The 27,594-nt window shown below is 48.0% G+C and overlaps 1 protein-coding gene across 1 annotated transcript; it reads left to right on the plus strand.

Annotated features, from left to right (window-relative positions):
• The first annotated feature begins 2,861 nt into the window (after positions 1-2,861).
• Positions 2,862-7,109, plus strand: RHOV (ras homolog family member V). The gene is made up of 3 exons (XM_071428418.1): positions 2,862-3,057; positions 6,229-6,287; positions 6,610-7,109. The coding sequence occupies exons 1-3, from the start codon at positions 2,862-2,864 to the stop codon at positions 7,048-7,050; spliced, it is 696 nt and encodes a 231-aa protein (XP_071284519.1). The 3' UTR covers positions 7,051-7,109.
• The last annotated feature ends 20,485 nt before the right edge of the window (positions 7,110-27,594 follow it).

Genomic DNA, 27,594 nt, shown 5'->3' on the forward strand with positions numbered 1-27,594 from the left:
GGCTTATGTACTGTTCTTGATTTGGTCCATAGGTGGACTTCTCCTGCCACAGCAGTGGTGAGAAAAGTTATTATAATTAATAGGAATGGGCAGAACAGGAAGTGTCTTCCTCTAAATAACTGTGTTTTTTAATAACAGGACTTTGTACAGATGTATAAAGTTTCTTTGGTGGTGACAGTCACACACTGCCTGAATATAGAAATCTATTTCCACTGTAAATCACTTTAATGGAGCAGCCTAGATAGTGCAGCCCAGCTGAGTAATGGTTACAAACTAACAGGACCTGAAGTCTGTATCTGATCTGCCTGGAAAGAGTTTGATCTTCTGCACTTAGTTCCTGGTGGATAGGAATTCACATAATGAGAAATACCATCATAATTTGTACTAATTATAATTCCTGGGAGTGAGGCCAAATACAGCCTTGCAGACTGTGTATTTCCCACTCAGGCACAACTGATTTTGGCAGAGGAGCACGTCAGGCAAGCAGCACACGACAGGGCTCTCCTAATGTACCGGCTGCCTACATAGGCAGAGCCAGTCCCCAGAGCTGTTGGTTCAGCAGCTCAGGGAATGGGACAGACTTTCACTGCAAAAAAGCCAGAACTGTGAAAAAAATCTATCAAACCCAAAATATCTGACTGCTCTCTGCGTTGTGAAACTAAACCTGCATCCACTGTTAGCTGTCAGGACCAAAGAAAGACCCGAGAAACTAATCCATGGGAGCGGCCCTGTTTGTTTGCTTAATCACTTTGTTTAAATATAGATTAAAAATCACTTAAGCTCATTGACAAATTAAGTGTGTGTCAACCAACGGTTGTCAGAAACTGCAAGGAAAAAGGAGCGTAGTCCCAGAAGGAAGAGATTTTAGGTAAGGAATAAGAGAAGAAAGGCTGGATCTGTAGAGTGGGGCAACAGTGTATCTTCTTAAGGGAGATACATTCCTAAGCAAACAGCAAATAGGGAACTTGAACTGTCAACTTCTCTTCATCTCTTGTCCCTGCCAACAGTGAACAATTTTTTGAATAATCCCTCATTTACATTCATTTCTTCTGATTAAATGGAAATGTCATAGTTCACAGAAAGTCAGCCAGAGTCTGAAATGCACTGGGAAAGCTTTGTAAGATCCTTGTTTGCTGTGCTCCCTGTCCCAGCTGCAGTGTAGAGTGTCCTTGCTGGTCCCATCGGAGGCACTGCCACAGCTCACACACTGCAGAGTATGGCCTGCCCCAGTGCATTCTGCCTTTTCTGGAGCAGTTCAGCTGTCACCTGGCTCTGAACTAGCACTGAAGAGCATGGCACTGGAAAAAGCCAGTCTAATGCAAGCCAGTCCCTTGAGACAGCAGCCACTTGCTCTAGCAAGACTACCTGGCACATGTTTTAGCAGCATCCTAGTTTCTAATACCATCCCCATTTTTTGTAGCTGTAGAAATTTAAGGCTGTGCTATGTGTAAAAACATATAAGGGGTTGATTCAAACAAACTGCTAGAGAAAACTGCAGAGGAAAAGCCTTCTTGCAGTTTCCAGGAAGCTTGTTGGCTGTCTCCAAAGAGAGGACATGCTTTGTCCACTGAACCTGAAGGGTTACAGTGCTCATGACTTTCTGTCACCCACAGGGAAGAGCACTCTAGACTGTGCCTGACTTTAAGATTTCTTCTCAACTTCTCAAGTTCAACATTAGTGTAGGTGGGAACATCTTTGTATCTTTCTCAGCATGGATGCAAACTACAGCAAGACAAACTCACAAGCTGCTAATCAGCAGCTGCTTGCAGCGCAAACCTGCCTAGTGCAGACAGGTCTGCCTTGCTGAGAGGACCCTGAAGGACATCATGGTAACTAAATGAGTCTTGTTCATTGATAGCCTGAGTTTAGCTCCTCCATTAGGAAGCAGCTCCACATTCAAAGCTAATGTTGCAATATTGGGTATTGCAGGAATTAATACTTTCCCTCCAGTGTTTCCAATCACTTGGAGGTGCTACCCTGGTGCGCAGTGATGGCTGAGATAGTGTGGTTGTATCTCTCCTTTTAAGTGGTGTGTTCCCACTCCTGTGTTTAGTCATACTGCTTTAGACGGCGAGCTCCTCAGGGCAGGGATGGAGCTCTCTTCTTAGCTGCCAAGGGCACAGTGTGGTGTGGGAGCTACCAGAGGTGAATATGAAAAACAGGCAGCAGACTGGGAACTCCTGCACTTGTCTATGCAGCTGGGAAAATACACTTGGCAGCTTTTGCCAGCAGGTAGGAACAGCTTGGCTGGGCCCCAGCAACCCAGTAATGCCAATCATGTAGTTAACAGATGGGATGACTTTTGGCCATTTGTTTTATATTGTCCTTCACAATATTGACCAGCACTGTTGGCTTTACTTCTGTCCTGATTTCATGGCAGAAATCACAGATGTCCCAAATGGCACAGTGGAGCTGCTTCTTTCAAAAAGCAAGCGGGGGCGACTTGGATGGAGCGCGGCTTTCCCGTGTGTGCGCAGCTCAGAGCACGGCGTGACACCTGCCGAAATTCCGAGGGCAGGCGCCGCTCGGGGGCCTGGCGGGGGATGGGGGTGCAGCAGCGGGACCCTGGCCCGCGGGACGGCGGCGGGAGGAGGCGGCCGGGCCGGGCAGAGCAGAGCAGGGCTGGGCCCGGCCGCCTCCCGGCGGGGCGGGACAGGGCGGGACTAGGGAAATGGGGGCTGGTTTTGTGCGCAGGGTGGCAGGTGCAGTGATGAGCAGCGAAGCTCGGCGGGCTGGAGAGGGTGGCCCCGCACGGCAGCTCCGACAGCAGCCCGCTCTCAGGAGCATGGCAGCGGCCCCGCCGCGCCGCTCCCCACGCTGAGCCCCGTCGAGTCCGCCGTGCCACCGTCAGTGCCATTGCCATGCCTCCCCAGGAGCTCCTGGATTACGCGCCCGCCCTACGGAGACACAGCCCGTCCCGGGGCAGCGGCCCGGAGCTGGGAATCAAGTGCGTGCTGGTGGGCGATGGCGCCGTGGGGAAGACCAGCCTGGTGGTCAGCTACACCACCAACGGGTACCCCGACGAGTACCAGCCCACCGCCCTCGACACCTTCTCCGGTAGGTGCCCGCCCGGGCTGCGCGGGCGGCCGGGAGGATCGAGTCCGGAGCAGCGAGACCTCGGGAAGCGCGGGAGGGGCGGGGTCCCGGCGCGGGTGGAGGCGAGCGCTCCCGGGACCACGGGCTGCGCACCGGGGGCTCTGCGGGCAGCGCAGCCTGCGGGCACACAGCCCGAGAGGATTTCTGGGACTCGGACCGAGTTTTGAGAGGTTTAGCAGGTGGAGGTCCTCCGTTCTGCATCTGTGTCAAGTTGATTTGCAAGTTCTATGAACTTGGGCATCTTCCTGGTTTTGTGGTGTTGTTATGACTAAATAGAAGGGGGCTTAGTTTGTTGGGGTTTTTTGTTTGTCTTTTTTTTTTTTTTTTTTTTTTTTTTTTTTATTGTTAGTGGTGGTTTTAGCTTCGGAAATAGCCTACAGTGTAAGGCTATGATTTTAGCTTCAACTGGTACTCGGGAAAACCATCCTTTTCTCCCCATGTCTGGTGAAGTTTGCATTGAACAGAGGTTGTCAAAAAGTTGACAGGTTTTATAAGTCTGGCTAGAATTGCAAGCTAATGAACTCTCATTAGTTTCCACTTTTGTAAATGCTATCTTTGTTCTTGTTCTACACTCCTCTTCCTTTGGACTCCAGTTTCTAATATAAACCCCAGGAGAATACAAAGCCCTTTGAAAGACTTCTTATCTTCATTTGATATGAAGAAACACAGCACTACTTGGCAATGTAGATTGGTAGATTAGAGATGTGCTCAAGTCAGACCAGGAATGAGACATCTAATGTGTCATAGTCTTAGGGGTGCTTAGAGGGAGTGTTTTGTTTCAATGTCCCCCCTCACTTGCTCACTCTGAGAGCTGTTGATTTACCTTGACCTTCTCCAAGCTATTCCACTGTTACTTGAAGGAACTGGACTGGGAACACGCTGCTGTTCATGGTCCAGAAGCCCTTTGTGAACAGATGTAAGGAATCATGAGTCCTCCAAGGGGAAGGTTACTGCTCTCTCTGCTCTCTTTGCATTAATGTGTATGGATTAGACTAAGAGAGGCTTAACATTAGTTAAGCCTACTGTAGTTATTAGACTGGAAGTTTTTGGAAGTGCAAATCTATAATAAAATGGTCCAGAAAGGTGAAGGCAAGATGAGTGCAGAGACTCCCTGATTAACAGCAGGTATTCTGAAGATAGCTGCACATGGGTTTAGTTCCAGTCTGGATGTCCCAGTACTGAGTCTGCCTTCAGAGGTTCATAGGGTTTGTAATGATATAAATCAAAAACATTAAAAATGTGTCTTGTGAAGTTCACTTTCTGCTTATTGGGAGGAAATGGAAGAACAGACAAGTTTCCTTTCCCACTCCTACTCTTACCCTGGGTAAGCCTGAAGAAAGTCCCTTCCTGGAGTCAAATATTATGCTCCAGGATCCAGCTCAGAAATTTCGATCCAATTCCTTCCACTTTTGGGGAATACCTGCCATTGAAACAGCCTGCAGAACTCAGCAGTTTAAATTTTAACCTTAATCCTGGTCATGGGACTGTGATGCCAATAACAAGACAGGAGAAGGTATTGCATTGTCAGGGGGACGTCTCTGGGATAGCGACCCAGCCACATCCAGATGTAGTCTGGCTCTACCTCCTGCTGGGTGTCGCTCCCAGCTAGAGCAGCCTTGAGTGAAAGGCGCACCCGGTGACCTTCCTCCACCAGGCTATCCTGTTTTGCCAGCCCCTTCGCTATTGTACCATGATCTACCCTCATCCTGAGGGTGTGGACCTTGTGAGGGCGGTATTTGGAGGGCTGTTGCAGAGTTGCTAACGTAGCTCAAGCTAGCAGCAGATGGGATGAAACTCTGTGCAAACGCTGGAGCAGTAGGTAATATGTGTGGCGAGTTTCTTCTGAAGATGGCGAGACATTTCAGAGATGCTAATTCCTTCTCTCAATGCACTTGTGAGACAGAGAAAACCAGATACTAGAAAGTCAAATGCCTGCTGCCTTGAAGATCAAGTCAGGATCTAGCAGGTTCTTTGATCAGGAACAGGTTTCTCTTCCTCCTCTGGGGCAGATATGGTAACAACCCAACTGTTTCCCAGTCACACGGAAGCAATGACTTTCAGCCACGCTGTGAGGAGTGGCTCTGTGGTGGACGCACCCACCCCTTCTTTTTTCTTCCAGTCTTGGTCTCCCACCAAACTTCAGTTCATATTTTTGTCCGTGTCTCCCTTTTTTCCCCAAGACTGTTTTCAGGGAGTAGTGCTCTCCTTCAAAAGCTTGTGTTAAACTCTCTTCTGTTACTTCTCACCTGGCAAATTACTTCAAGAATCACAAAAGATTTATCCTGCTTCTGGTTGTGAGATTTTTTGTTTGTTTGTGGGTTTTGGGGGGCTTTTTGGTTTCGTTTCGGTTTTGATTTTTTTTAACAAAAAAGACAATAAGGCCTCCTCCCTGCACAGAGCAGTGGAGCTAACTCATGTCAAGTGTCAGCCATTGTCACCTTAGCCATGATGTCTGCCTCTATTCATCCAAGCACAGCCCCATCCACCTCGTCAGGACTTTTCAAGTGATTTCCAGCTCCACAACCCCTTTTTCCCTCTCCTGAGTTCCTAGCCTAATCTCTGTGGTGTCTATGCATTTAAACATCTAACAGTTTCATTCCTGATTGCCATCAGAGGTCCTGCCAGCCCTCAGTCTGAGTCAGTTGATACCACATGAAGGCTTACTGTGATTAGGGAGTGAAATGGGAGCAAGCCTTACATGTGTAACTCAGCAGTTTTTTGGTGTGTGGATAGTCTGAAAGGGATTTCACTGATCACTGTTTCCTTAATAGTTTCTTCATTACAAAGGTGGGTTTTAAGTGGTTCCCAGGGAACTGTTTGGCTAAGGGCTCTCCTTATCCAGAGGAGCAGTTGTCCAGTAACATGGAACTATTCTTTCAGAATTCTGGAGACGAGCACAAAACACCTGAGAGCTAACAAAACAGGCCTGCTGTGGTTCTCTTAAGGTTTCCAGTGTAAATTTCAAGTCTTAGTGAGGTTTGGGAGGATGTTCAGCTAGGAGGAGATGTGAGTGACTTCAGTGAGTCTGTTCAGCAGGGTATGAAGCAAAGTGCTCAGGAAAAGCCTGTATGATTTTATGTGTGTATGCTGGCCAGCTGCTTTAGACTCATCCTTATTCTCCTTCTGCTACAGTGCAGGTCCTCGTGGATGGAGCCCCAGTCCGAATTCAGCTGTGGGACACTGCTGGACAGGTAAGCTCTATCAAAGCAGCTGTCAACTCTGGTCCTGTGGGACAGGCATTGTTTTCAGGCTTTGAGGAAGGAGGTGTTTAACTGGGAAGAGAGGAAATGCACTGGTCCAGCACCAGCCATTTGCTGGTATGGCAGTCACAGACAAATGAATGACAGATGCCCATAACTCTGAAACTTGTGTCTGAAACGTGGCATGACCATGAAGTCAGTACAATGCCCTGCCTCTGTTGCTATCCTAGTTAACTTGTAGAAAAGCTACTGCAGCATCATGCTGTTAGAAGAGCAGTCCAGTGAAGATTTTTTTCCCCTCCTTTTTCTACAGGAGGACTTTGACTGTTTGCGCTCCCTTTGTTACCCTGACACCGACGTCTTCCTTGTCTGCTTCAGTGTGGTAAACCCAAGCTCCTTCCAGAACATTACAGAGAAATGGATCCCTGAGATACGAACTCACAACCCGCGGGCGCCAGTGCTGCTCGTGGGGACACAGGCAGACCTGCGGGACGATGTCAATGTCCTCATCAGCCTGGATCGCTACCACGTGAAGCCCGTGCCCCGGCCTCAGGCAGAAGGTCTAGCTGACAAAATCCGGGCTGAAGCCTACCTGGAATGCTCAGCACTGACCCAGAAGAACCTTAAAGAAGTTTTTGACATGGCCATTGTCAGCGGTGTTGAGCACAAGGCACGTCAGGAAAAGAAGATGACTGCCAAAGGCATCAAGACCCTCTCTAAGTGCCGCTGGAAGAAGTTCTTTTGCTTTGTCTGAAGCTGCTTTGAGGGAGGGGAAAAGAAACACCCAATGCCAGAATTGGCTCTGCACCTTCTTGGAGTGACTGCTCCTATGGCCCCAGCAAGGAGGGTATGATAAGCTGCTGGGCTTGGAAACCTGTCTCTTGCTGGGTACAGTATCAGATGCCAAGGAGACATGAACTAGATTTCCATGGTGCTGAGATGTGGAATGGTCCAGGCAGCTGTAATACCTGCTGGACATGTCTGTAGTGTCCCAGACTAATGGGAGCCATTAGTACATCAAGACTCAGTACCCCAGAACAGGCAGGTTCCTTACATTGTTCAAAATGACCAGTTCTCTGGTTGAAACTCACACACTTTCAGAGTTCTGATGCAGCATAATAAACATGAGGGACTTCTGAGATCAGCCTGTGTTTTGGCTGATTTACAGGCATGGCAGAGAGTAGGGCAGGGGCAGTTACATGCAACTGCAATGTGGTCAGGCATGGGGTGCAGAGTTTGTAACATGAGACTTGGGTTCCCCCTCTGATTCCATTTGCCAAAATAGGTAGAATTCATTTGGCTGTGAAAAAGCAGCGCTCTTTCTTAAAGGTCCTGTACTAGGAGTACTCTTGAGAAGTTATTTCCTAAATAAAGGCCATTAGCAGGCTGAAGAGAAAATGCACTGGGAGCTACAGTAATACTTTGAGCAAAACCTTCTCTAAGAGAACTCTCTAGTCCTCTGGGTGCAGGTGTTACAGTCCTATCCTAAGAGGTAGTTGTGGGCTTGGAGACCAACTTTGAAAGGCCTTTTGTGTGTGTGGTGTTTCGAAAGAAAGAAGAGGTGAGGAAGAGTGAGGTGTGGCTCTGTCTAGCAGAGAAAAAATTGTGTCAGCAAAGGGTTTATAACACTACCAAGGGGTCAAATGTAGATGGAGGGAGAAGGAAGAAAAGGAAGCAAATAGAATGGAGAAAGATGGAATGAAGAAAGGTAGATGGAGAAGGAAAGGAGAATGAATGTAGTTAAATTAAAGTTGTGATTCTACTTAGCTGAGATGCTAATATGCAGGGTAACCTTTAGGGACCTGAAAATTTTGCTAGTGATATGAATTTCAAAGTAATATTGTCAATACATTCAGTTCTGAATCAAAAGGAGAGGGTTGTAGTGAGAGAGTTTCTCTTTATTAGTAAAATCTTCCATTTCAGATCTACACAGAAGAATGGAATTTACCTTGTACTGTTTTTCCTGAGGCTGCAGAACAGAAACAGAGGACTCAGGGCTTCTTTCTGTTATGCTTCCTTTTTTTAAAAGTCACTTCTTGATCTGCTGAAATCAAAAGCAAAGGAAATCCATGAAGTTTTTGCTGGAGAAAATAATTCCTCTGGTTTCATTCCCTTCCCCTCTCACCAGTTTCTCAGGGGATTAACACCTCAGAGGGTCTATTCACATTTTATTATATTTTATTACAGAACTTGCAGCAATTTCTAAATCCTTCTTTTGCAGAGACATTTCATTTTGGTTTATGTAGCAGAGAGCATGACAGGTCTGTCAAGAGATGCTTTTGATACTCAGGGGGTCTCTGCATCTGGCCACAGCCCATCGCTTTGAGGATGCTCTGGAGTAATGTGACAGAAAGAGAAATTGCTGTGAATGGTTTGCCCTAGACCAAAGGCAAGCACAGGTGAGCTGGTGAGCCTGTAGCAAGGCAAATGTGACTAATGCAGTCTGGCTCCAAACAAATGCCTCCCAACAGCTCTCACCGCCGGCTGGTTTTGTATTGCCGCTTATGTAGTTCCCAGGATGTGAGACAAGACTGCTGTCTCCCTGGGCAGTATTGCAGGATGAAAGAGGTGAAGTGTTCCTGGGAAGGGAAGTGGCCCACAGCCTTGGAGCTGCTTCTAGGGTAAAGCTCAGAGACCTGAAAAGGATGGTGCAGCAAAATGAGCTGAATGTTGAAAGGACTCCTCCAACTGAAATGCCATTTGGGTCCAGTGAGGAGTCCCAAGAGATGGTGAGCACAGAGATAGTAGCTAGAAGTGACATGTCTGACACAGGTCTAGGTAGGACACCTGACAAAGCTCTCACTCAGCAATGCATCCCTGTGTGCATATCCTACCTGTACAGGCACCTTTGCTGTATCACTAGTTCAGGTTGTCTGTTGGGTCTTTACACATTTCTTTAGCCTGTGAGACCAAGGGCTGTGGTGTGACCTGCCAAAGAGCATGCCACATCCCTGTGGAGCAAATCCACAGGTGGAAAGAACACCAGCCTCCTTCCTGCCAAGAACAGCAAGGGTTGTCCTGCAGTAGCTTGGTATGAAACAGGGGTTACTTCATTCTGGAAAAGAAACTGTACTGAGAGCTAATTTTGTTCTATGTGATTGTGTCTAAAATTTGTTCAAATAAATTTTTTTAATGTCCACAATTTGTGTTTGTAATTTTGTCAGGGCAAATTAAGTTGGGCTTTAATATGGAGAGGGAGTTACTCCATTTTGCTGACAAAAAGCATAACAGGGAAATGGCCCCACTTCTCACTGTGTGTCCTAACCCCCACTAGCAATGGTAAAAATCCCCTCACAGCTGAAACTTTCCAGGTTCCTTCTCTTACCTCAGTTAATCTTTCTCTACCTCAGCAGCCACTCAATATGGAGGCTGCTGAGGGGGATGGAGTAGCAAACATCCAGGGTTTTCACTGCCTCTCCCCAGAAGCCACTCTCCAGGGACCAGTCAGGAAGCCCTCCCAGCGCTCACTGAGCCAAGCTCATGCAGGACTTGCATTTGGAGCCTTGATGACAGCATGCTGCTCTGTCATTAGGCTGATGGGTAATTTAGGACCAGCTTCACTTCACTTACCTTGGCAGTTAAACACAGCTCAAGTGCTGAAAAATTTTGCCTGGGCCACATAGGATGTAAAGGCTCCATCCAAGACAGATCACAGGACTAACCCTTTTAGCCTTGTCTTCAGTATTACAGATAGGTCAGGGCTCCTGCCTGTCCAGATGTGGGGCCCCATAGCTGCTCCAGAGTCAGAGGGCTGGAAAGTGAGGTTGCTGAGGGAGGAGTGTGTTGGTTCAGCAGAGAGCTGGGAAAGAAAATGGACAAAAAAGCAGAGTAGCAGAGGTAATGGGCAAATTTAGAAATTAGAAGGGAATAGGAAATCACTACCAATAAAACCTGATTTGGGAACTTGTGGTTTGGGTGAGGAGGTTGTTGGGATTTTTAGGATTTGTTTGTTTTTTTTGGGGGGGAGGGGGCATGTCTATTTACCAAGTCTGCAATCACACTCTCCTTCTACAGACCCACTGTTTACTAGGTGTAAAGTAACCTATGGGAGTATTTGGAGCTGGCTCCCAGCTTTGTAACTTCCTGGCACTAAATCTTACAGAAGCACCTGTGAATGGAAATAGCAGCAAAGTGTGAATTAACTTTACAGGGAGTGAGTCATTCTACTGAGCCATATCCTGTCATATGCACAATAAGCACTCTAAACTCCCTGAAATCCATGAACAAAGCTGAACTCCTGGGTGTGGGGAGGTGAATCTATCTCATTAAATGGAGTTTCCTACCAAAGCCACCTGAGGTGTCTGTAAAGCCTTGCTCTCATCCTCTTATGGTGCAGTACTGGATCTGTGCTACTACCTGGCTTTGGTAGAGTCTGGGCTTGTTTCTGTCTTGCAGTGCTGCTTGACCAACCTGTATTTTCAGATGCTGCTGAGAGCACAGAGGAGTTCCTGGGAAACTGTTGCTAACACAAGCCACCCCACCAGGCTGGGTGAAGTTAGCCCAGTCCATTGGTAGGGCAGCAAAATTCCTCACAAGTGCTGCTTAGTTTCTTCCACAAAGGATTCTTATGATCAGTTGATCCGACTTGTTCCATAGCAAAAACTCAGCATCAAATGCTAAAAGCACCAACATTTCTACAGGGTAGAAATTCTCTAGTACCTTCTTTCTTGCTCAGGGCTCTGACTTGGATCCTGGGAAGCAGACTCCTGCATATTCTTGCATCCAGCAGAGTAACTGATAAGGAAGACTGTCCTTACTGTACTGGAGAGTGCTGGTTGAGACTCAGCATAGGTAACAGTACAAGTACTTCAGTACAGGTACACACCATGTTTTTTAAATCCACAAGAAGCCAGTGTGCTTGCTGCCATTGCCAAAGGACCTGAGCTTGGATGTCAGCAACAGTAGGGACACAGTATGGAAAGAACCCTTTTGTTTCCTTTTTCTGTAGGTATTGCACCCTGAATGGGCTTAGCTTTGCCAAAAGGTTTCCAGCTAAAAACACTTTCCTCAGCTTCTACTGAACTCTGACTGAGAACTAAACCCCAAAATAATACCAAGTTTCATCTGACTCAGCACATCCTCATTCCAGCACGAAAAGGGCAAGTCTGAAAGTCCTTCTGGAGATCTTTATGCTCTGTAGGTTACATCCTATTTATTTTGAAGGGACAGGCTGAACTATTACCAGGTCAGGAGCTGACATGAGCCCAGCAGGAGGAACCCTGCTGAAATGCAATTACCTCGGAATGGCATCCTCCCCCCATTTCCTGAGAGGGTGTGATTACATTGACAACCTTATCACTTTCTTAACACTCCCCAATTTAATCCTCAGGTGCTAACTGGCTTTTTCTTCAGGTTGCTCTAAGTTTAACGCTATTTATCAATTAGGCCCAGCTTGGAAGCAGGGTCTGACTTTTCTCAGCTGTACTGGCAGATAAGTAACCTGCTTCAACGTTGCTCCTAATATATTCCTGCCCCTAATTTGGACTAGATTGGTCCTTTCCCATGGTCTTTTCTGCAGTCTCTCAAAGAGCAGTGTGGGAACAGCACAAGAGCAGAAGGGAGCAGAGGCACTGCTCAAACAGATGCTGTCACCACAAGGCATGTTTTTCCTCTCACAGCCTGTGTGCTAACTGAACTGCTGCTCTTCCATTCTGCTGAGAGTCCTTTTTGCCCAGGATGCTGCCCTTGGCCACAAGGTCTGCTTGTACATCTTGAGTCAGTTTACATCATTGCCTCTCTTTGACCGTGCTAAATCACTCTGTAGTGAGCCTAGAAGCTAAAGCATTTTTCCAAAGGAACTACTTGACCTTTACAGTACGGCTCTAAGACTGTCCTTCCTGTAGTGGAGAATGCTGGTTGAGGCCCAGCACTTGGTCTGCATCTGCTCCCAGAGAAGGAATCAAAGAGCTGGCCCAGCTGGCACCTGGGTCTCCTGGAAGCTGCTTACTCATGCCTCTGCAGAGTCCAGCCCTGGGCTCCCCATTCCCACCGTATAAGTACAGCATTGTACTTGCAAAGACCTATTGCACAAGAGGGCAGGGTATGTCTCAACTTATCCCTGAGACAGGTTCCCTTTGCTGCAGCCCCACGTGATCCTGGTTCCCAGGGTGACACCTTGCCCTTTCCAGCTCCCAGACTGAGCTGCTTGGCATCCAAACTTGCAGGACTTGTTCTAGAGGAGCAGGAGGAGATGTGGGTCCCATCCTCCCCCTCCAACCCCTTATCCTCAGCACTGCCCCTAGGGCAGTGTTGTGAACTGAAATACTCTGGTTTCTGCTGCTATGGAGGAACATCAGGTGCAAAGAAATTTGGCTGTGGGACAAGTTTCACCACGAGTCACTGAGCCAGGCTTTTCTTTCCCATGAGATAATCTTGGGCGGGGCAGACAATCTCTTAAAATTAAAATACAATGAAAATACACGGGCTTCCCAGGGTCTGGGGTAAAGCTCTTTTTCCTTGTTTTCTCAGAAAGTGAGCCAGGCACTGCTGAAACCTTCCCCAGGCTTTCAGCGCAGAAGGAAGCACTGCAGTGGCAGCCTCAGAGCCAGGCCTGGTGCCTGCTGCTCCCCCAGCCTGGCAGCAGGAGCCCACCCATGGGACCTGGCTCTGCCGGTCGTGAGGGTGGAAGGGTTCAACCTCCTGTGGAAGAGAGCCCAGTTTAGCGAGTCAACCACAGACAGCAAAGCCCCCTTCCTGTGGCTGCACTGCCAGTCACTGTGCTGCTGGCATGGTGGAATTTCCTGGTGGGGACAGCACTGGAGATTGCCAAGCAGTTACCGACATGTGAATGGTGGTGAAGGTGGTGCCATCACAAATGTTAAACTCTGCAGGGAGCTCAGGGTGCTCAAGCCGTGGGCTTGTCCCTTCCTCCACCATCCTCATAAGCATCTCACCCTGCCACGGAGCTTAACTCTCTGCTTCTCCAGGTAAACACCTGGTTATATTGCTCAGTGGCAGCTGGGACACAGGGATATAGCTGGAATCTGCCAAGGATCTAGCTGGGATCTCCCTTGGAAGGTGGGTCAACACCTCAGCCCTACAGACTGGAGATCCTTTCTCCTCCAAAAGGGAAAGTCAGCATCACGTGCTGAAGGAGAGCTCATCGTGGGAGGATTTGGTTTTCCCGTCAGAGGCTGCATCCCTGCAGGGCTGGATGGGAGAGAGGCTGGGAAAATGCTGCCCAAGCAGTGCCCATGGGTTTCGATGGTGTTGCAGAGCCCTCGCTGCTCTCCTGCAGGGAGCCCTTTGCAGGGTTGCGCGCCTGGGGAGCGGCTGTGCCCGGGGAGAGCCGGTGCCTGCGCGGCCGGAGCCGCTGGGATGGCTTTCCGCAGTGAGGAGGCAGCAGGAGCACCCAGCTACGGGCAGAGCTTCAGAAAGAGCGCATTCATCTTCCCTTGCAGCGAGGCAGGGAGCGCCCGGGGCAGGCTGATGACGCACAGCACACCTGAGATCATTTTCATGGGAATAGACCCGTGAGAGACTGAGAGAGGAAGAGTCAGGGAAACTCTCCCAGCACTTCAGTCAGTGTCAGCATTCACAGGGCAGATTTCACAAGATAAACAAAAGCCTTTAATAACCGCAGTGGAGGGAGACTTTGAAACCCTGTGAAACCTCTGCCAGGAAAGGAGAGCAGCAGGCTTCTTGCAGAGTGCCAATGCCACCGGCCAGCCAGAGGCTTGGCAGGCACGGAGAAAAAAAGGCTTGCAAAACCCAAACCATAAAGATCCAAGTGTGGGTACCCAGGCTGTACTCCCAGATGTGAATAGTTGTACACATGGTGCTATACATAGCAAGGAGGAACTTTCATTCCACTTGCTAAGGGGTTTTAATAACATAGAACAGATGAAAGATGTTAGCCACCCTGGAATATTATCTGGGCAGCAGTGTATAATTTGAAGGGAGGGTAGGAGAGGCTGTCTAACGTTGTGATATCTTCTGCAGGATGATTTGGTTTTTTTCTTGTAAGCCAAATAGATTTGTAGAGCAATAAATTATTAGCATCTAACAGTAAATTCTTATATGTACAAAACTCCTGTCAAAGGATGCTGAACCTGAAATACAGGGACTCTGTGCTAATAAATCAAATACAACCATACTTTGGGAGGAAGAGGACTTCTTGCAGTACCTGCCTGCCGTGTGAGTACCAGTAATGGCAGTATCCTAGCTTTACATGCAGTGCACTTATTCACTATCTCCAAACATCTCTTTTTGGATTATAAAGATACTGCATTAGGTGTTGAGGGAGAAGGTAAGTCTAAGTATAATTTAGGTCATCAGAAACCTGGAAATGCTATCCCAGGCTTTAACATAATCTCCCTGTGCAGTTTTGAGTGAACAACTTCCCTTTTCCATTTGCAAAATGGAGTTCCTTCCCCTTCATGGAGTATGATAAACATTTATGAACTGGTACACAGAGGGTGCCATAGGAGGGGAAAGGTTATTGCAAGGAACATGACTGCTTTTTTTCATGGTCCTTAAAATGGGATAAAAGTCCTGAAATGTGTCCATTATTGCCCTCTGTGAGTTTCCAGAGAGAACTGGAAAATCAAACTCTCTTGGTTATACCTCCAGTTCTGAGAGCAATTATCTCCAATATATCTTTATAATATATATCTTATAATATTATATTATCTTTATAATATTATATATTTATAACATCTTTAGTATTGCTGAAGGAAACATGAATCATATGGCAGACCATATAGTGCATGTGCTTAATAGTGCATATGCCACCTTGGTAATGTGTTGAGAGAGGAGGAAGACTCAAACGTGGTGTCTTCACACAGCTATCAAGTCCCTGGTTCAAATAAAGAGATGGGCCCAAGAGCAGAATGTGGGACTTTCATGTCTGTTCTGCTTCTTTCATGTGATGCCTTTAGCACAGGCAGCACTATCTAAGCATAGCCACAGCCCATGTGGATGAGAGGACACCACACAGAAAGTCCAGGAGCCCAGCAGCAGCAGGAATTCCTCCAGAACAGGAGTCTGAACTAGCTTTAATTATGGGTGTAGAACGGCATCCCATTCTGAGTCTATCATTTTTAGGAAGGGCAGAAGAGGAAGAGGCATTCTGAATACTGAGACACCTCTGCGGGCTTCAATAGACAAGAGCAGCTGATAAGCAGCACAGGCTTCCAAGCAGGCCAAGGTCTCCGGGTAAGCAGCTGGTGGCTGGGCAGTCATGTCCAAAGCCACACTGGAGTCCGTGCTGCTGTCACGAAACTCGGCGTGGCTGGACAACGTGAGCTCAGCACCACCAGGCTCTCACCATGCCTCCTGACAGAGCTGCAAACAGATGCACCCAAGGGGCATGAAAGCCTTGTGCTGCCACTTGCTGTCAAGCATTGCTTGGACCATTCCCCTCTCCCTCCTCCAGAGGTGAGACCAGAGTGGGGCTGCTGAGCACCTGGGATGTTCACCAAGAGGAAAGAGCACACTCTGGGGTGCAGCCTTCTTCCTGCCTCCTCCACATAAATAGCCAGTAAAGATGTAGTGTTTCTTCTGCTAAATATCAGTGCTGACTTCACTGATGCTGCCCATTCGTGTTTTATTGGCATCCACTGGAAATCTCTGGCTACATCTGTTGTCTAAATAATTACAGCCTCTGAGCAAGAAAGGGTGAGGGGGCAGCACAAGCATTTAAATGCTACAAATGGGACTCCACAGCAATCCTAGGTTGCTCTTCCCTAAACTCCTTTCTATACATCAAGGATCACAAAAGAGTAGGAAGAGACCGAGTCCTGTTCTCAACCCTCTATTCTAGAGCATGGCTTTATTGGTAATTAAAAACTACATCTCAGCTTAATTTTCTTCCCACACTTGGCTGTACTCTATCTTACCCCCATCTCAAAGAGGCATGTCAGTCCTTTCATATCCTCATTGGAGTTCACAGAAGTTTGTCAGCATTAATCAGAGGCAATTACCTTTGCCTCTTTGGGCAGGGATATCAGACCTGAGCCGAGGGTGACTCACTGCAAGATCGCTTCCCCCTGCAAGGTTCTTCCAGACATCTCCTTTGACTGGAGTCCTCAGCTGTTGCCTTTGGTCATTCTATTCCTGGGAAACTCTCCTGGCAGGGAGCAAGCACCAACTACTACACAGCCTCGTGTACTCTGCATACCTGTCTTTTCATCTCACACAGCATGACTGATAAAAGGGTTACAGGCTGGTGCTGGCCAGGAATTATCTAACCAACATTTTCACATTTTGATCAAGTATTTTTTTTCCAATAGATCTGTGTGGAACAGTCCCATTTCGGTGACAACCCATTGCAATGCAACCAGGGCTGCTGGATCACAGGCCTATTCTCAGCAGTGAGTCTTTATGAACCCTGGAAAAAAGCCAACCACACTGACCATTCATGATTTGGTCATCTTCTGGATTCTTGCCTTCCTGCTGAAAAGAAACAAGTTGCACCTTCAGCCCTTGCAGCTCTGATACCATCAGAGCCCTGGCTGGAAGGATATCTCTTTCAAGATCCCTTGTGTCTGTGGGAAAAGAGATCTCAGAGGTGAGCACACCATGCTGCTTCTTTCATTTATGAGAGAAAGAATTCATGGTTTCCTAGAGGGGAAGTTTTCTGTCCTACAGAAATCCTGGGGTTCAGTGTAGCTCATGACAAAAATCTGCATTGGAATATTTGCCAGAAATATTCCAAAGCAGTATGAATGTGTGCCCCAGAGAAGAAATCGAGTTCCAGCAGCGCATGGAAGAAAAGTGAAAATTAGTATTATGCACAATATGAAGTAGGTACTATGTTGCTATTAGTAACTAATTCATGTTTTTGTTATTCAGCTCAGCCTGCCAACACACACTCCTGGATGCTGGCTGTAGGCTTCCTTACAGCTGAAGTCTGTGCCAACCTCACAGAGACCCTGACTGTAGATAAACACTCAGGTGACCCTGGCCTACCAGCCTGCCTGTACCTCCAGAGATCCGAGCAAGCATTTGCAGGAGAGCAATAGAAGCCTGCTGGTTTAAAATTGCACTTCCATCATGACTTGCAGCAAAAGCTCTCTGGCTGGCCAGGAAGCAGAGCATTTCACATCACACCTGTCATGCTATGAAATGAGGTTGGAAAAGTACAGGTGTTAGGAGCCTGCTGGGATAACTCCATGAGGATCACTGCCCTTTTATTTCTTCCCTTGTCCTCCAAGCAATCCATCATCTAGGACAGAATTCTGCTCTTCTGCAATAGCATGGATGCACTTTCTGTAGCTCTGGCTGCTGTGTAAATACACTGCTTTGCTGTTCTGGGGTCAAGAAGGAAAAATGAGCAGGAAGAAAAGCAACTGAATGAAAATAAACCACATCCCAGTAAAGAGATGAAAGACTGTAAGGGATAATCTAGTTTTGTGTACAAGGGGCAGAGTTCTAAGAAACCCAGGGAACTGGAAAAAGGCCTGCCTTTCATAAAGGCTGGAAAGCACCTTGCAGGGACTCACTCCATATGTGAGGTGCTGCACAGAGAGTCTTGCCTCAGCACTGCTGAGTGAGCAGGGCATGAATGCTTTACACAAAGCATTCCTCTGCAAAGTAAATACTTCTCTGGGTATAAGGAAGCTGCCCAGCCATAATATCCATGGCTGGTTGCAGAGTTGCACAAGAAGAAGCTGGTTCTGACGTAGGTGAGAGCAGCTCTGAGAGCACCCCGGAATGACAGGGCCTGGCTGGGCAGCATCTCACATCCCACAGTTTCCCAGATGATGCTGAACACAGACTTAATTTCAAAGGCAGAACCTCAGTGAGCAAAGAGGAAAAATGGACATGAGGAAAAAAATGTAAATGTCTTCTGCACGCTACTTAATGACATGCACAGATGTGCTCCAGTGCTGGCAGCGAAGGCAAAACAAATGAGCTGTCAGTTCCATCCCAGGCACTGCTGGTGACAGGGAAATCCTCTGATAATAGGGACAGATTTGCAATGAGAAGAACATTTTTTTGCTTGGCACTTCCCTTTTTACAAAGACCTTTTTTTCATCTCCTTAGCCAGCAGGTACAACCCCTGGCTTCTGTTCTTAAAAAGTGGACAATAGCCTCCTTACCAGCAGGAATTACCTTTGTGCTGAGAAGAGGACAGGGACATTAAAAGCAGGCTTCTCTGACAGGGCAAGCCTTTCCTTCACAGCAAAACACTGCAGTGCATAACAGGCTACAAAACTGTTTTGGTGCCCATTGTTCCTTTGCATAAAAGCCTTTGAACCAGAGTCAGTAATTATGGGAGCCACACCGTGCTCAGCTCCTCAGCTGCTGATATGTTTATCAGCAGAGCATCAATCTGACTTGCTTCCTGGAGGTTTAGATGGCATGGGGTCATGCTTGCATCAGCTAATAAACTCCTCAGAGCTGGGTTGATCTCTTTCTTCTGTATCTGTGAAGCAGAGAGCATCAATGGAGCTCCCATCCCTAATTTAAATAGCTGTCTCAATTCAGCAATGACAACCTGCAAGGCTTTAGGCTTGGGGACTGGAGAGGCAAAGGGGAGGGGTGCTTCCTGAGAGTCTGGGGAGGTTGAAAACGGATGGGCTTTTAAACTAAATGAGCAAACAGGTCTTCCTATGTTAAAATATATTTTGTTATGAAAACATGGAGGTTTGCTTTCCTCTCACCCTGTCTAAACCTTGGCCAAGTATGGCTGGCAAACAAGTGACTTAGACAGAGTCACTGGCCATGGCAGAATCCTCTTGGATACTAACCCTTGCCTGAGAGGAGCAGCGATGCTGGGACAGCAGGGTAGTCCCTCTAATTTGTCCTAGAGGTGATCAGTAGTCTTAGTTTCTTTAGACACCCCAAGAATTTCTGAATTCTCTCTTATTTTGTGAGATTCACTGCTAATACTATGGAGCCAGGAGGTCCAATGCTCTAATGATTACACACTGCAGTTTGGGACTGCAAGGAGAAGTTGAGCACAGACACTGGATAACCTCATAATGAGATTCTCAGCCTGCTCATGCTAGGAATAGAAAAGAAGCTTTATAAACAGAAGAGCAATTTTGGACAAAAATTAGGTGGGTATGAGCTGGACAAAATTCATGACAGGTTAGAAAGCAGATTTTTTTCATCACAGAGCCTGGAGGTTCTGGAGAGTTTAGTAGATGGAATGTTGTAAGGATAACCCCTTCCCTTGGATACCAAACATGTACTGTTTGTGAAAACTACTAGATGACAAAGCTGTCTAAAATAGAAGGTAAGTGGACATGAGTCAGGAGGCCCTTTCCAGTCCTGCACTAAAAGCAGTTTCAAAGGACTGCCATGCCTCACAATTACAATCAGGCTGGGGCTGGCTCCTGAGCTCTGCCCAGCTCCACAACAGTCATCTCAATGAGAAATTTGGACTGTACCATATGCAACATGTATTATTCCACTGTAATTGCAGCACAAACGAGCATTGACCTGTTTAGGAACCAAGCATGTTTGTCTCAGTGCTTTCAGTGGCCACTTTTAAGATGCACCATGCATCATCTTTTCCCTTGTAACAGCATCCTTAATGAGGAGCCTGGGCTCCTGATTGCCACTTTTTTCCAGGGAAAACTGGGCAGAGAGCTGATTTAGTTACTGCTTCACCTGGGGCAAGGACTCTGCCCCCCAACAGGTTTGGACTCACAAAAATCTACCCAAGACACCAGGAGCACATTCTCAGCAGACAGCCCCAAACCTGTGCCACATAAGCAGCAGTCTGGTCACAAGGAGGTGGCTAGTCAAGCGCTGAACATTTTAAAGAAGAGTTGTTTTGTCTTCTGCTCTAAGAAGATGAAAGGCACTCTGGAGAGGACATTTTGGTTCATATTTGCTGAAAAGCACCATTAAGCTGGATGAGAGAACAGTCAGGTTGTTTTTATCTTCACACGATTGCTGGACATTGCCCATAGATAGGAGCTGGAGCGTGGGTCCAGTGTGGATATACTGGGGTGAACATTTCCTTATCTTGAATTTTGCTGTTTACTCAACTGAGGTTGGCTTTCTTCAAATCAGAGGCACTTTTTTTTGTTTTTTACAGACAGGTATATTTTCAATCATTAGGGTTCCCATGGAGATTTCTGCAAAGTTTGCGAGTGCTCCACGGAGACAGCTATTGCAGTGGTTTGCACAGTGCCAAAAATCCCCTTAGTGGTTCAAACTGGGAAAAATTATGATCACTTCCTTTTTGTGACACCCTTACATCTGGTGCAGAAGGTTTACCATGTCCAGGAACATACAGAGAGACATGGGGCTTCTGCAGCTGGAGAAAGATGCTATCTCCTGCCTGATGCTGTGATATTTAGATTGTGCCACACAATCTGGCAATTCCAGACATCTTGCAATGCATATCAGAAGTCTCTGGGGGAAAGACAGAAAAACAGGAAAGGAGGGTGTGCTGAGAGTCAAACAAAGGTAGAGTTTATGGGAAAGTGAACGGGAGAGGGGCAAAGGAGCAATAGGAAGTTAAGACTTTGAACAAGCCCAGTCATGACTCAGGTACTGGTTCTACCTGTCTGCTGCCTGACCACAGCCCAGTCTGCCCAGTGACTGCAGTGGGAACCGGGGTGCTGAGCAGCACAGAGCATGGGGCTTGTTTGCTGGTCATGTTCCTGTGGAGGAGAGGTGGCCAAGCCACCCTGCAATGAGTGTGCCAGTCAGCTGGCAGCCCTTGCCACAGGTTCATGTGCAGGAACCAGAAATGGCTCTGGAGAGGAAACACTGATCCACATGTGGCATCTCCATTGCAGAACTTGGGAAGCAAGTGGATGGTGACAGAGGAGGTTTCAGTGATTTCTGCAGCGCATCTCAAGGTGCATATGCTTGCTGAAAGGGATGGCAGAGGAGGCCCTGGCTACAGGACCAGGTAGATTCACAAGTCATTGCAGTTTAACATGATCCTCTCTCTACAGAAGACAAACCACCCTCCCTATCCAGAACATTTGCCTTTCTCCTACCCTACAAAGTACAATCTTTGTATGGTCTGACCAAGCTCTGAGCTTGGTAAGAAGAGGCAGCACTCAAAGCAAACGATGGGCACACAAGCTCTTCTCCATTTTGAAACAGAAACAGCATACTCCAAAGCCAATTACAAACTGAGATTAACTGTTCTGGATTTCATTAATTGCATATCAATTATGCCATCTCAGAAGGAAAGCTCATTAGGAGCTATGAACTGAAAAGGGCATTAGGAGGACAGAGTCAGGAAAGACAGTTATCTCCCAGGGAAGGACAAGCATCCTGTGCTCTCTGCCATCCTCATTTCCTCAGTTTCCTCTCAAGGTTTGAAGACAACCACTATGCATTTCTGCTTTACTTCTGCTGAAGACAGCAAGTAAAGGGAGACTCAAGAGCCCAGTCTGCTGAGTTTTCTGAGATTTGTGATCAACTCAGCCACAAAAACTTGAGGAGGAACTTTCTTGAGCACAGAAGGGGGAGCAGGGACAAAGGGCTTTGTTCCCTCCAGCCTAGAAACCTGACGAGCTTTTCAGCACTCCTGAAAAAAAACCAAAAAAACTTTTCTCCTGACCTGCTGATGGTCACACATGCAACCCTGCCAGGAAATATTTGTCCTGCTCTCTCTGACTTATGCAAAATCACTGGTCACTTTTCTCCCAAAGACAGGTTCTACTTGACACTGCACTCCTGGGCATTTGTAGCCTGCTCTTCTGCTGCAGAAATCCAGGCTCAAGGGAGAAGCTTTTGCAGTTTCATATGTGGGTTTCACCACCACTGTTTCCTGGCTCTTCCTTCACGGTTTCCTTGGAAAAGATAGTCAGAAGAGTTTCCAGCCTACCTCTGGATTAGTTAATCACGCCCAATTAACATAAACCTGAATGTAGTGGGGGAAAAAGAAAGCTGGGAAAGCCCCCTTTTCTTAGCAGCTGGATGAGGCAATTTGCAGAATGCCCGGAGGCATGGGGGAAGCAGGAGCCTTTCATGAGGTTGCTGTGGGTCCATGTGAAAGGGCAGATAAGGGCAGTTTAGGGCAGCACTCGGGCTCCCTCAGCTTCAGCACTGCGGGCCAAAGCAGGACAGCAGGGAAGCTGCCTGCCCAAACACCAGCCTTGCTACAAATGATGTAGGGGAAAGCTCTGAACCATGGGGAGGGCCAAGAGCAACATGACTTGCAGGACAACAGATGCAGTTTCCTAGAGCCTCAGTCCAGCACTGTAGAGCCAGAGCATATGGGGCATGGGGGGATGTCAGGACCGATGGGTATAGTTTGATGTTTATGGGTAGCTTCCCTCAGAGATGCTCTCCAAGCCATGCTCCTGTAGGCTCTCTTCTGCCAGCACTGGTGCTCAGCTGGTGCCCTGGGGTGTTGGTTCAAGGAGCTGTACTAGCAGAAAACAGATTCCTGAAAAGTGAATTGCTTTTTTCCAGGGCGTTTCAGGGTCAGCAGCGCTAATGTGAGGAAAGCTAAATGAGTGTAGAGCTACTCCTTCAGCAGGGGCTAGCTCTAGGACAGACTGAGTTGTCATGCTGAGCTGCTCCATTGGACTCAATTTTTACCATCAACTCTGCAGGCTGCTGCTCACCCATGGGTCCTACCCTGCCCTGCACCCTTGGCTGGAGGCTCCCACCACACAGAGGGCCAGGACAGCCCAGCAGAAAGCTCACCCAGCAGAGAAACCACGTCCCTGCAGCCTGTCCCACCAAATGGATCTGCCTGACACTTGGCAATATAAAGACCATTGCCCATCTGAAGGAGCACAGCTCACCTCCAGTGCACATGTTCTGGAAGAAGCTGCAGTGGATTGTGAAACACCTGCTGTGAGGTACAGCATGTCAGGTCTTAGATCAGTTCTTTGAATCCAGGGCCTTGTGGAGAAAGAGGGGCCTAGTGGTGAAAAAATGCTGATGAAAACAAAAAGCTATTTTCTTGGTACTGGGACTTCCTTCTGGACCTCACCCACTTGCCCCAGGGTTTGCCAACAGTGGAAGTTGCCCCAGTACACAACACTTTAATATTTAAATTGCAATGTCTGGTACATTGACTATTTCCAAGCAGAGCCCTCCAGATGCTTACTCATTTTGTGATGGCCGGGTATTTGCATGGGTTTAACAGCCTTGAATACTTAAGACAGTGGTAATGTGATGGGAATGCAAGAGAAAAGAGAGAAGATAAAGCCTCTCTGGCTGAGAATGTGCATATACAAGGGGATGGGAAGAATGGCATTGGGCACATACACCCTTTGTCATCTCTTCCCTTTACCTGAGAGGTTGTGCTCTGCACAGATTCTGTGTCTGGCCAGTCCCTTAGCTGCTGAATGGAAGTAGGATGGAAATTGCACAGCGGAGCAGCAGAGGAGTGGTGGATGGATCAGCTAGCTGACGACATGGCAAGCAAGAAGCAATTTCTGGGGAAATTAATTTTCCATTTAAGTCAGATTAGCCCAGACTTTGGGGTAAAGGGGAGAAGAGCTCCCCCATCCCAAAATACTAAGAGGAGAGGGAAAATTTGTTGACAGGGTGTAATTCTACAGCATAAGCAGGGATAGTTTCTAAATATGAGAGAGAACCAGTTCAAACTGGTTTAACAGAAACTCCATGCACCAAAAACCTCTAGCAAGGACATTAGAATAAGAGCGATGCATCCTCGCCGGCAGCTCCTGTCTGCTCGCCTGCAGAGCTGCAAGGTCCAGGCAATGACCCCACAGCTCCCTAGAGCTGCTGAGCCACCTCAAGTGTGTCACAAATGCCCCATTGTCCTCTAATGTAGACTTGCAGGGAAGGGTTGTATGGCGAAGCTTGGGAGACAGAGCTACCAGCTTCCAAATTTGATGACAGTCTAGTAAAAGAACTGTTTTGGCTTGTTTTTGTTTTAATGAGGGTTCTACTGCCTGAAGTCCTCTGATTACTGGGAAAAAGTCTCTTATTTCTTTCAAAGTGTAGTGTGTAAGCTGGGGACAGCAGTCGAGCAAAAGAAATCTGGGAAACTGATCCAAATAGCTAAAGAAAGAGAAGCACCCACGTGGGTTGTTTTTTTTTTTTTAAAGTCACACTGATAAGTTTTTGGGGCTGGACTGGTGACCCCAGTATCTGGGGCTTCCTCTGTGTAACCCATACAAAACCAAAGGGAAGTAAACCCAGGGCACAGAACACCCACAAGAGGTGTGGGAGACCCTAAGTCAATCCTCTGTTCTTCTGAAGGTTTTACCACCTCTCCCCGTCTGGCAGGTGGATATGATGCTTTGAGACCTGGGGGAGTATAATACTGACCATAACATTAGACCATGATATAGATGGGGATGAAGGGAACAGGACCTCACATCTTATGGAGCTCACATCTCACACTCAGCACCAACTCCAGCAGTGCACCATGTCCCTGCTGTTTTGACAGTACAGTGTCCAAGGCAACACCAAGAGGGATATTAAGAGATTGCTGCCCCCTCTTGTGGACATCTCAAAAGGAGCTGACAAACGACTCTGGGCAGCTGCTCTGGCTGAACAACACCCAACACTGAATAAAAAATGCAGCAGTGCAGCCCGGAGCCCATGGCAGAGGCAGAAGTCTTGGGGCCCCTGGGGATGCAGCTGAGGGAGGGAGGGGCTCCCACAGTGCCTACATGAGAGGGACATTATAGTTTCATTTAAAGAAGAGTTTCTGGCTGGGGGAGTCCCAGCAGCTCAAATTTCTGGACCTATGTTTTTCTTCAACTGCTCACAAATATTTTTTAACAGTCCTGAAGCAGCTGTCATGTGGGTCAGGTGTGTCAGGGCAGAGAACAAAGACACAGGCTCTTTGTATGCACTGAGACTTGTGGAAAAATTCCCTTCCTATCACAGCACCCGGCTGGCTCCAGCAGGGCTCCTCTTGCTCTGCATCTCTCATCAGCTGCTCACCGTCATTTTGTGTATCCTCTCATGTAGGCTGGCTCTGGGCAACCTGGCCAAGATGGTAATTAAACATTGGGTGGCCTCTGCAAAATCTTCTAAAGCTGTTACAGGAACTGATGGTTAGTTTCAAAACTCCTGACACAGCTGCAGATGAGGACATCTCAGAGAGGCAGCTATTGAATAAGGGCCACACAAACTCTGTCACACCTCATGTGGCACCTTGCCCAGGAAACACTTACTGGTCAGCCAGGTTTCCTTGCAGAAAGGTTCCTCCATGCCCTGTTAGGTGCTGCAGAAGAGATCAGAGCTGCTAGAATTTCTAGAGGTGATTGTATTTCTCTGTGACTACAACCTACTACAATAACATTCAGTTCTATGCTTGATAACCAAGGGACAGTATTTACAGTTTCTCTCTCCATGATTCCAAGGAGGAAAAGAAAAAAACAAAACTGTCTGGGAAGTTTTCACAGGCTATTTCTCACACAGGCACTACTTTAGTGAGCAAGGTTTGCTTACCACAAAGCGGACTAGACTTCAAATCTGCATGTGCGCCATTTAGGAGCTCAAAGCACGCTCCAGTAGGAGCAAGTCTGGTCATTCCTACTGCTTGAAGTAAGGTGGGCAAAAATGAGATTCAAGATCTGTCTTTACATTATGCAATGCTTGCATCAAACTGTTCCTTCTTTCCCCCAGCTTTAGAACTCTTCTTTTTAACCAGAATGAAAACAGTTTGGTCTCAAAACCAAAATAATTTCTTCCTTAGGCAATAAATTAGGCCTGAGGGCCAAAGCAACTTATCAGAAAGTTTCCCCCCATTGCAGCTTTTGTGTGTGGAACAGTACTCTGGCCTGCCACTGTGGAGCCATCCCTTGTCATATCAGGGCAGCTGCTGCATTGGTTTGCAGAGCCATGGTGCCCTGGGGAAGCCAGAGACACACACACGATGTTTAGCTGTGAGCTAATGCTTCCTGTATCCAGGCCAGTAAGCCACACAAACCCGTGAGGTCCCCTCCAGCCTGCTGGGATAATCTCATCCTCAGAAGGAGGCGAATCCTCCTTCCTGACAATCCAAGCAAGGTGACTAAACAGCTTTGCTGGTCAGGAAGGACAGAGAAGTTCCACAGGTATCCTTCTGCAGAGGTGGACACCACCAGCAGGCAGACTGGACAATGTGAAGGAGCAGGAATTTCCCCTCAGTGAAGCAGCAGCTCCTGGAGTCTGGCAGGAGCCTGGCTCCTCAAGGCTTGCGAACAACCCTTTGGAAAACACTGACCAAGGCATTGTCTGTGTACACTGCAAGGACAAGGGGCAGGTCCAGAGCTCAGAGCCTCCTGCCCTGAACCAGCCAGCAGCTTCACACAGCTGCATGTTCCTGACAGCTGGGGAACATGGAGGATGTGCTCCCTGTCTGACACAGCCAGTGCAATGGGGCAGCTCAGCTGTCCCTGAACACTGCTCTTGCTTGGGCAGTGAGGCAGTGAGGCAGTGAGGCAGTGAGGCAGCCTCCCCTCACTGCTGGCCCCTGAGGAGTGGGATTCCCATTTTGCAGTTTCAAACTCTGGGCTCTTGTTCCCATCTGAAAATTTCCAAGAGCTGAGATGTCCTGGGAAGCAGGAGCCCTTGTGTCAGGTGGGGGTGCAGGGGCTGAAGGCAGGTGGGATCTGGGGGGAGCAGGCCCAGAAGCCTCACGGAGGAGGGCTCAGGCCAGACCTGCAGCCTCCAACAGGGCTGTGTCCAACACCAGGGGACACAAAGGTGTGCTGTAAGCGAAAGAGACTGCAAAGCACGTACCTGCCTGTCTCTGGAGACTGTCACGAGTGAAGCACTCGTGGTTTCAGTGGCGCTCCCAGGCCAGGGGTCACCGCCGGGAGGGGAGCAGTGACCCCATCGGCCCAGCTGAGCTCCCGGAGCAGCACTTCAGGGGACAGGAGGGATAATGTCTGCACTTACACTAAGTGGCTGGAGATGGCACGATGGGAGGGCTGCTGTAGAGTGCGTGCTCATGCCAGAGCAAAGCCCACAGCCCAGAGCAGAGTGCGGGCAGAAAGCGTTCCTGCTGCAAGTGCTCGGAGCCCAGCCAGGGTGGCTGGGTCACTGGTGCAGGGCAGGTCCACCTGGCTGCTGGACAAACTCACTGCCAATTAGCCAGTAACACTTAGCTGACTTTACATCGCAGTTCTTGAGTGATCACCAGCCTGAAGACACAGCTAGAGCAACTCCTGTCTAAAGAATAGTGTCTGCTTTTGGTTTCAGACCCAAAGCCCAAACCAGTCTGACCAGCTGGAACCCAGTTTCAGGTTACACCCTGCCTTGCTCTCTGGGTGACTTAGTGGGTAATAATCTTTCTCCCAGAACACCTCCTGCAGGAGTTTCCTCTTCAGGTACCCACATATGTTGCACCCCCGCTTGCAGCCCTCCCCACGGCAGGGGCCCGCTGCTGCAGCAGCTCTCCCGAGATCCCACAGCTGGGGCAGATGAAAGGCTGTGAGATAGCAGGCAT

Source organism: Agelaius tricolor, unplaced genomic scaffold (assembly GCF_023055355.1).
Source record: "Agelaius tricolor isolate 1412-34295 unplaced genomic scaffold, bAgeTri1.0.p SCAF_5, whole genome shotgun sequence".
Classification (NCBI taxonomy): domain Eukaryota; kingdom Metazoa; phylum Chordata; class Aves; order Passeriformes; family Icteridae; genus Agelaius; species Agelaius tricolor.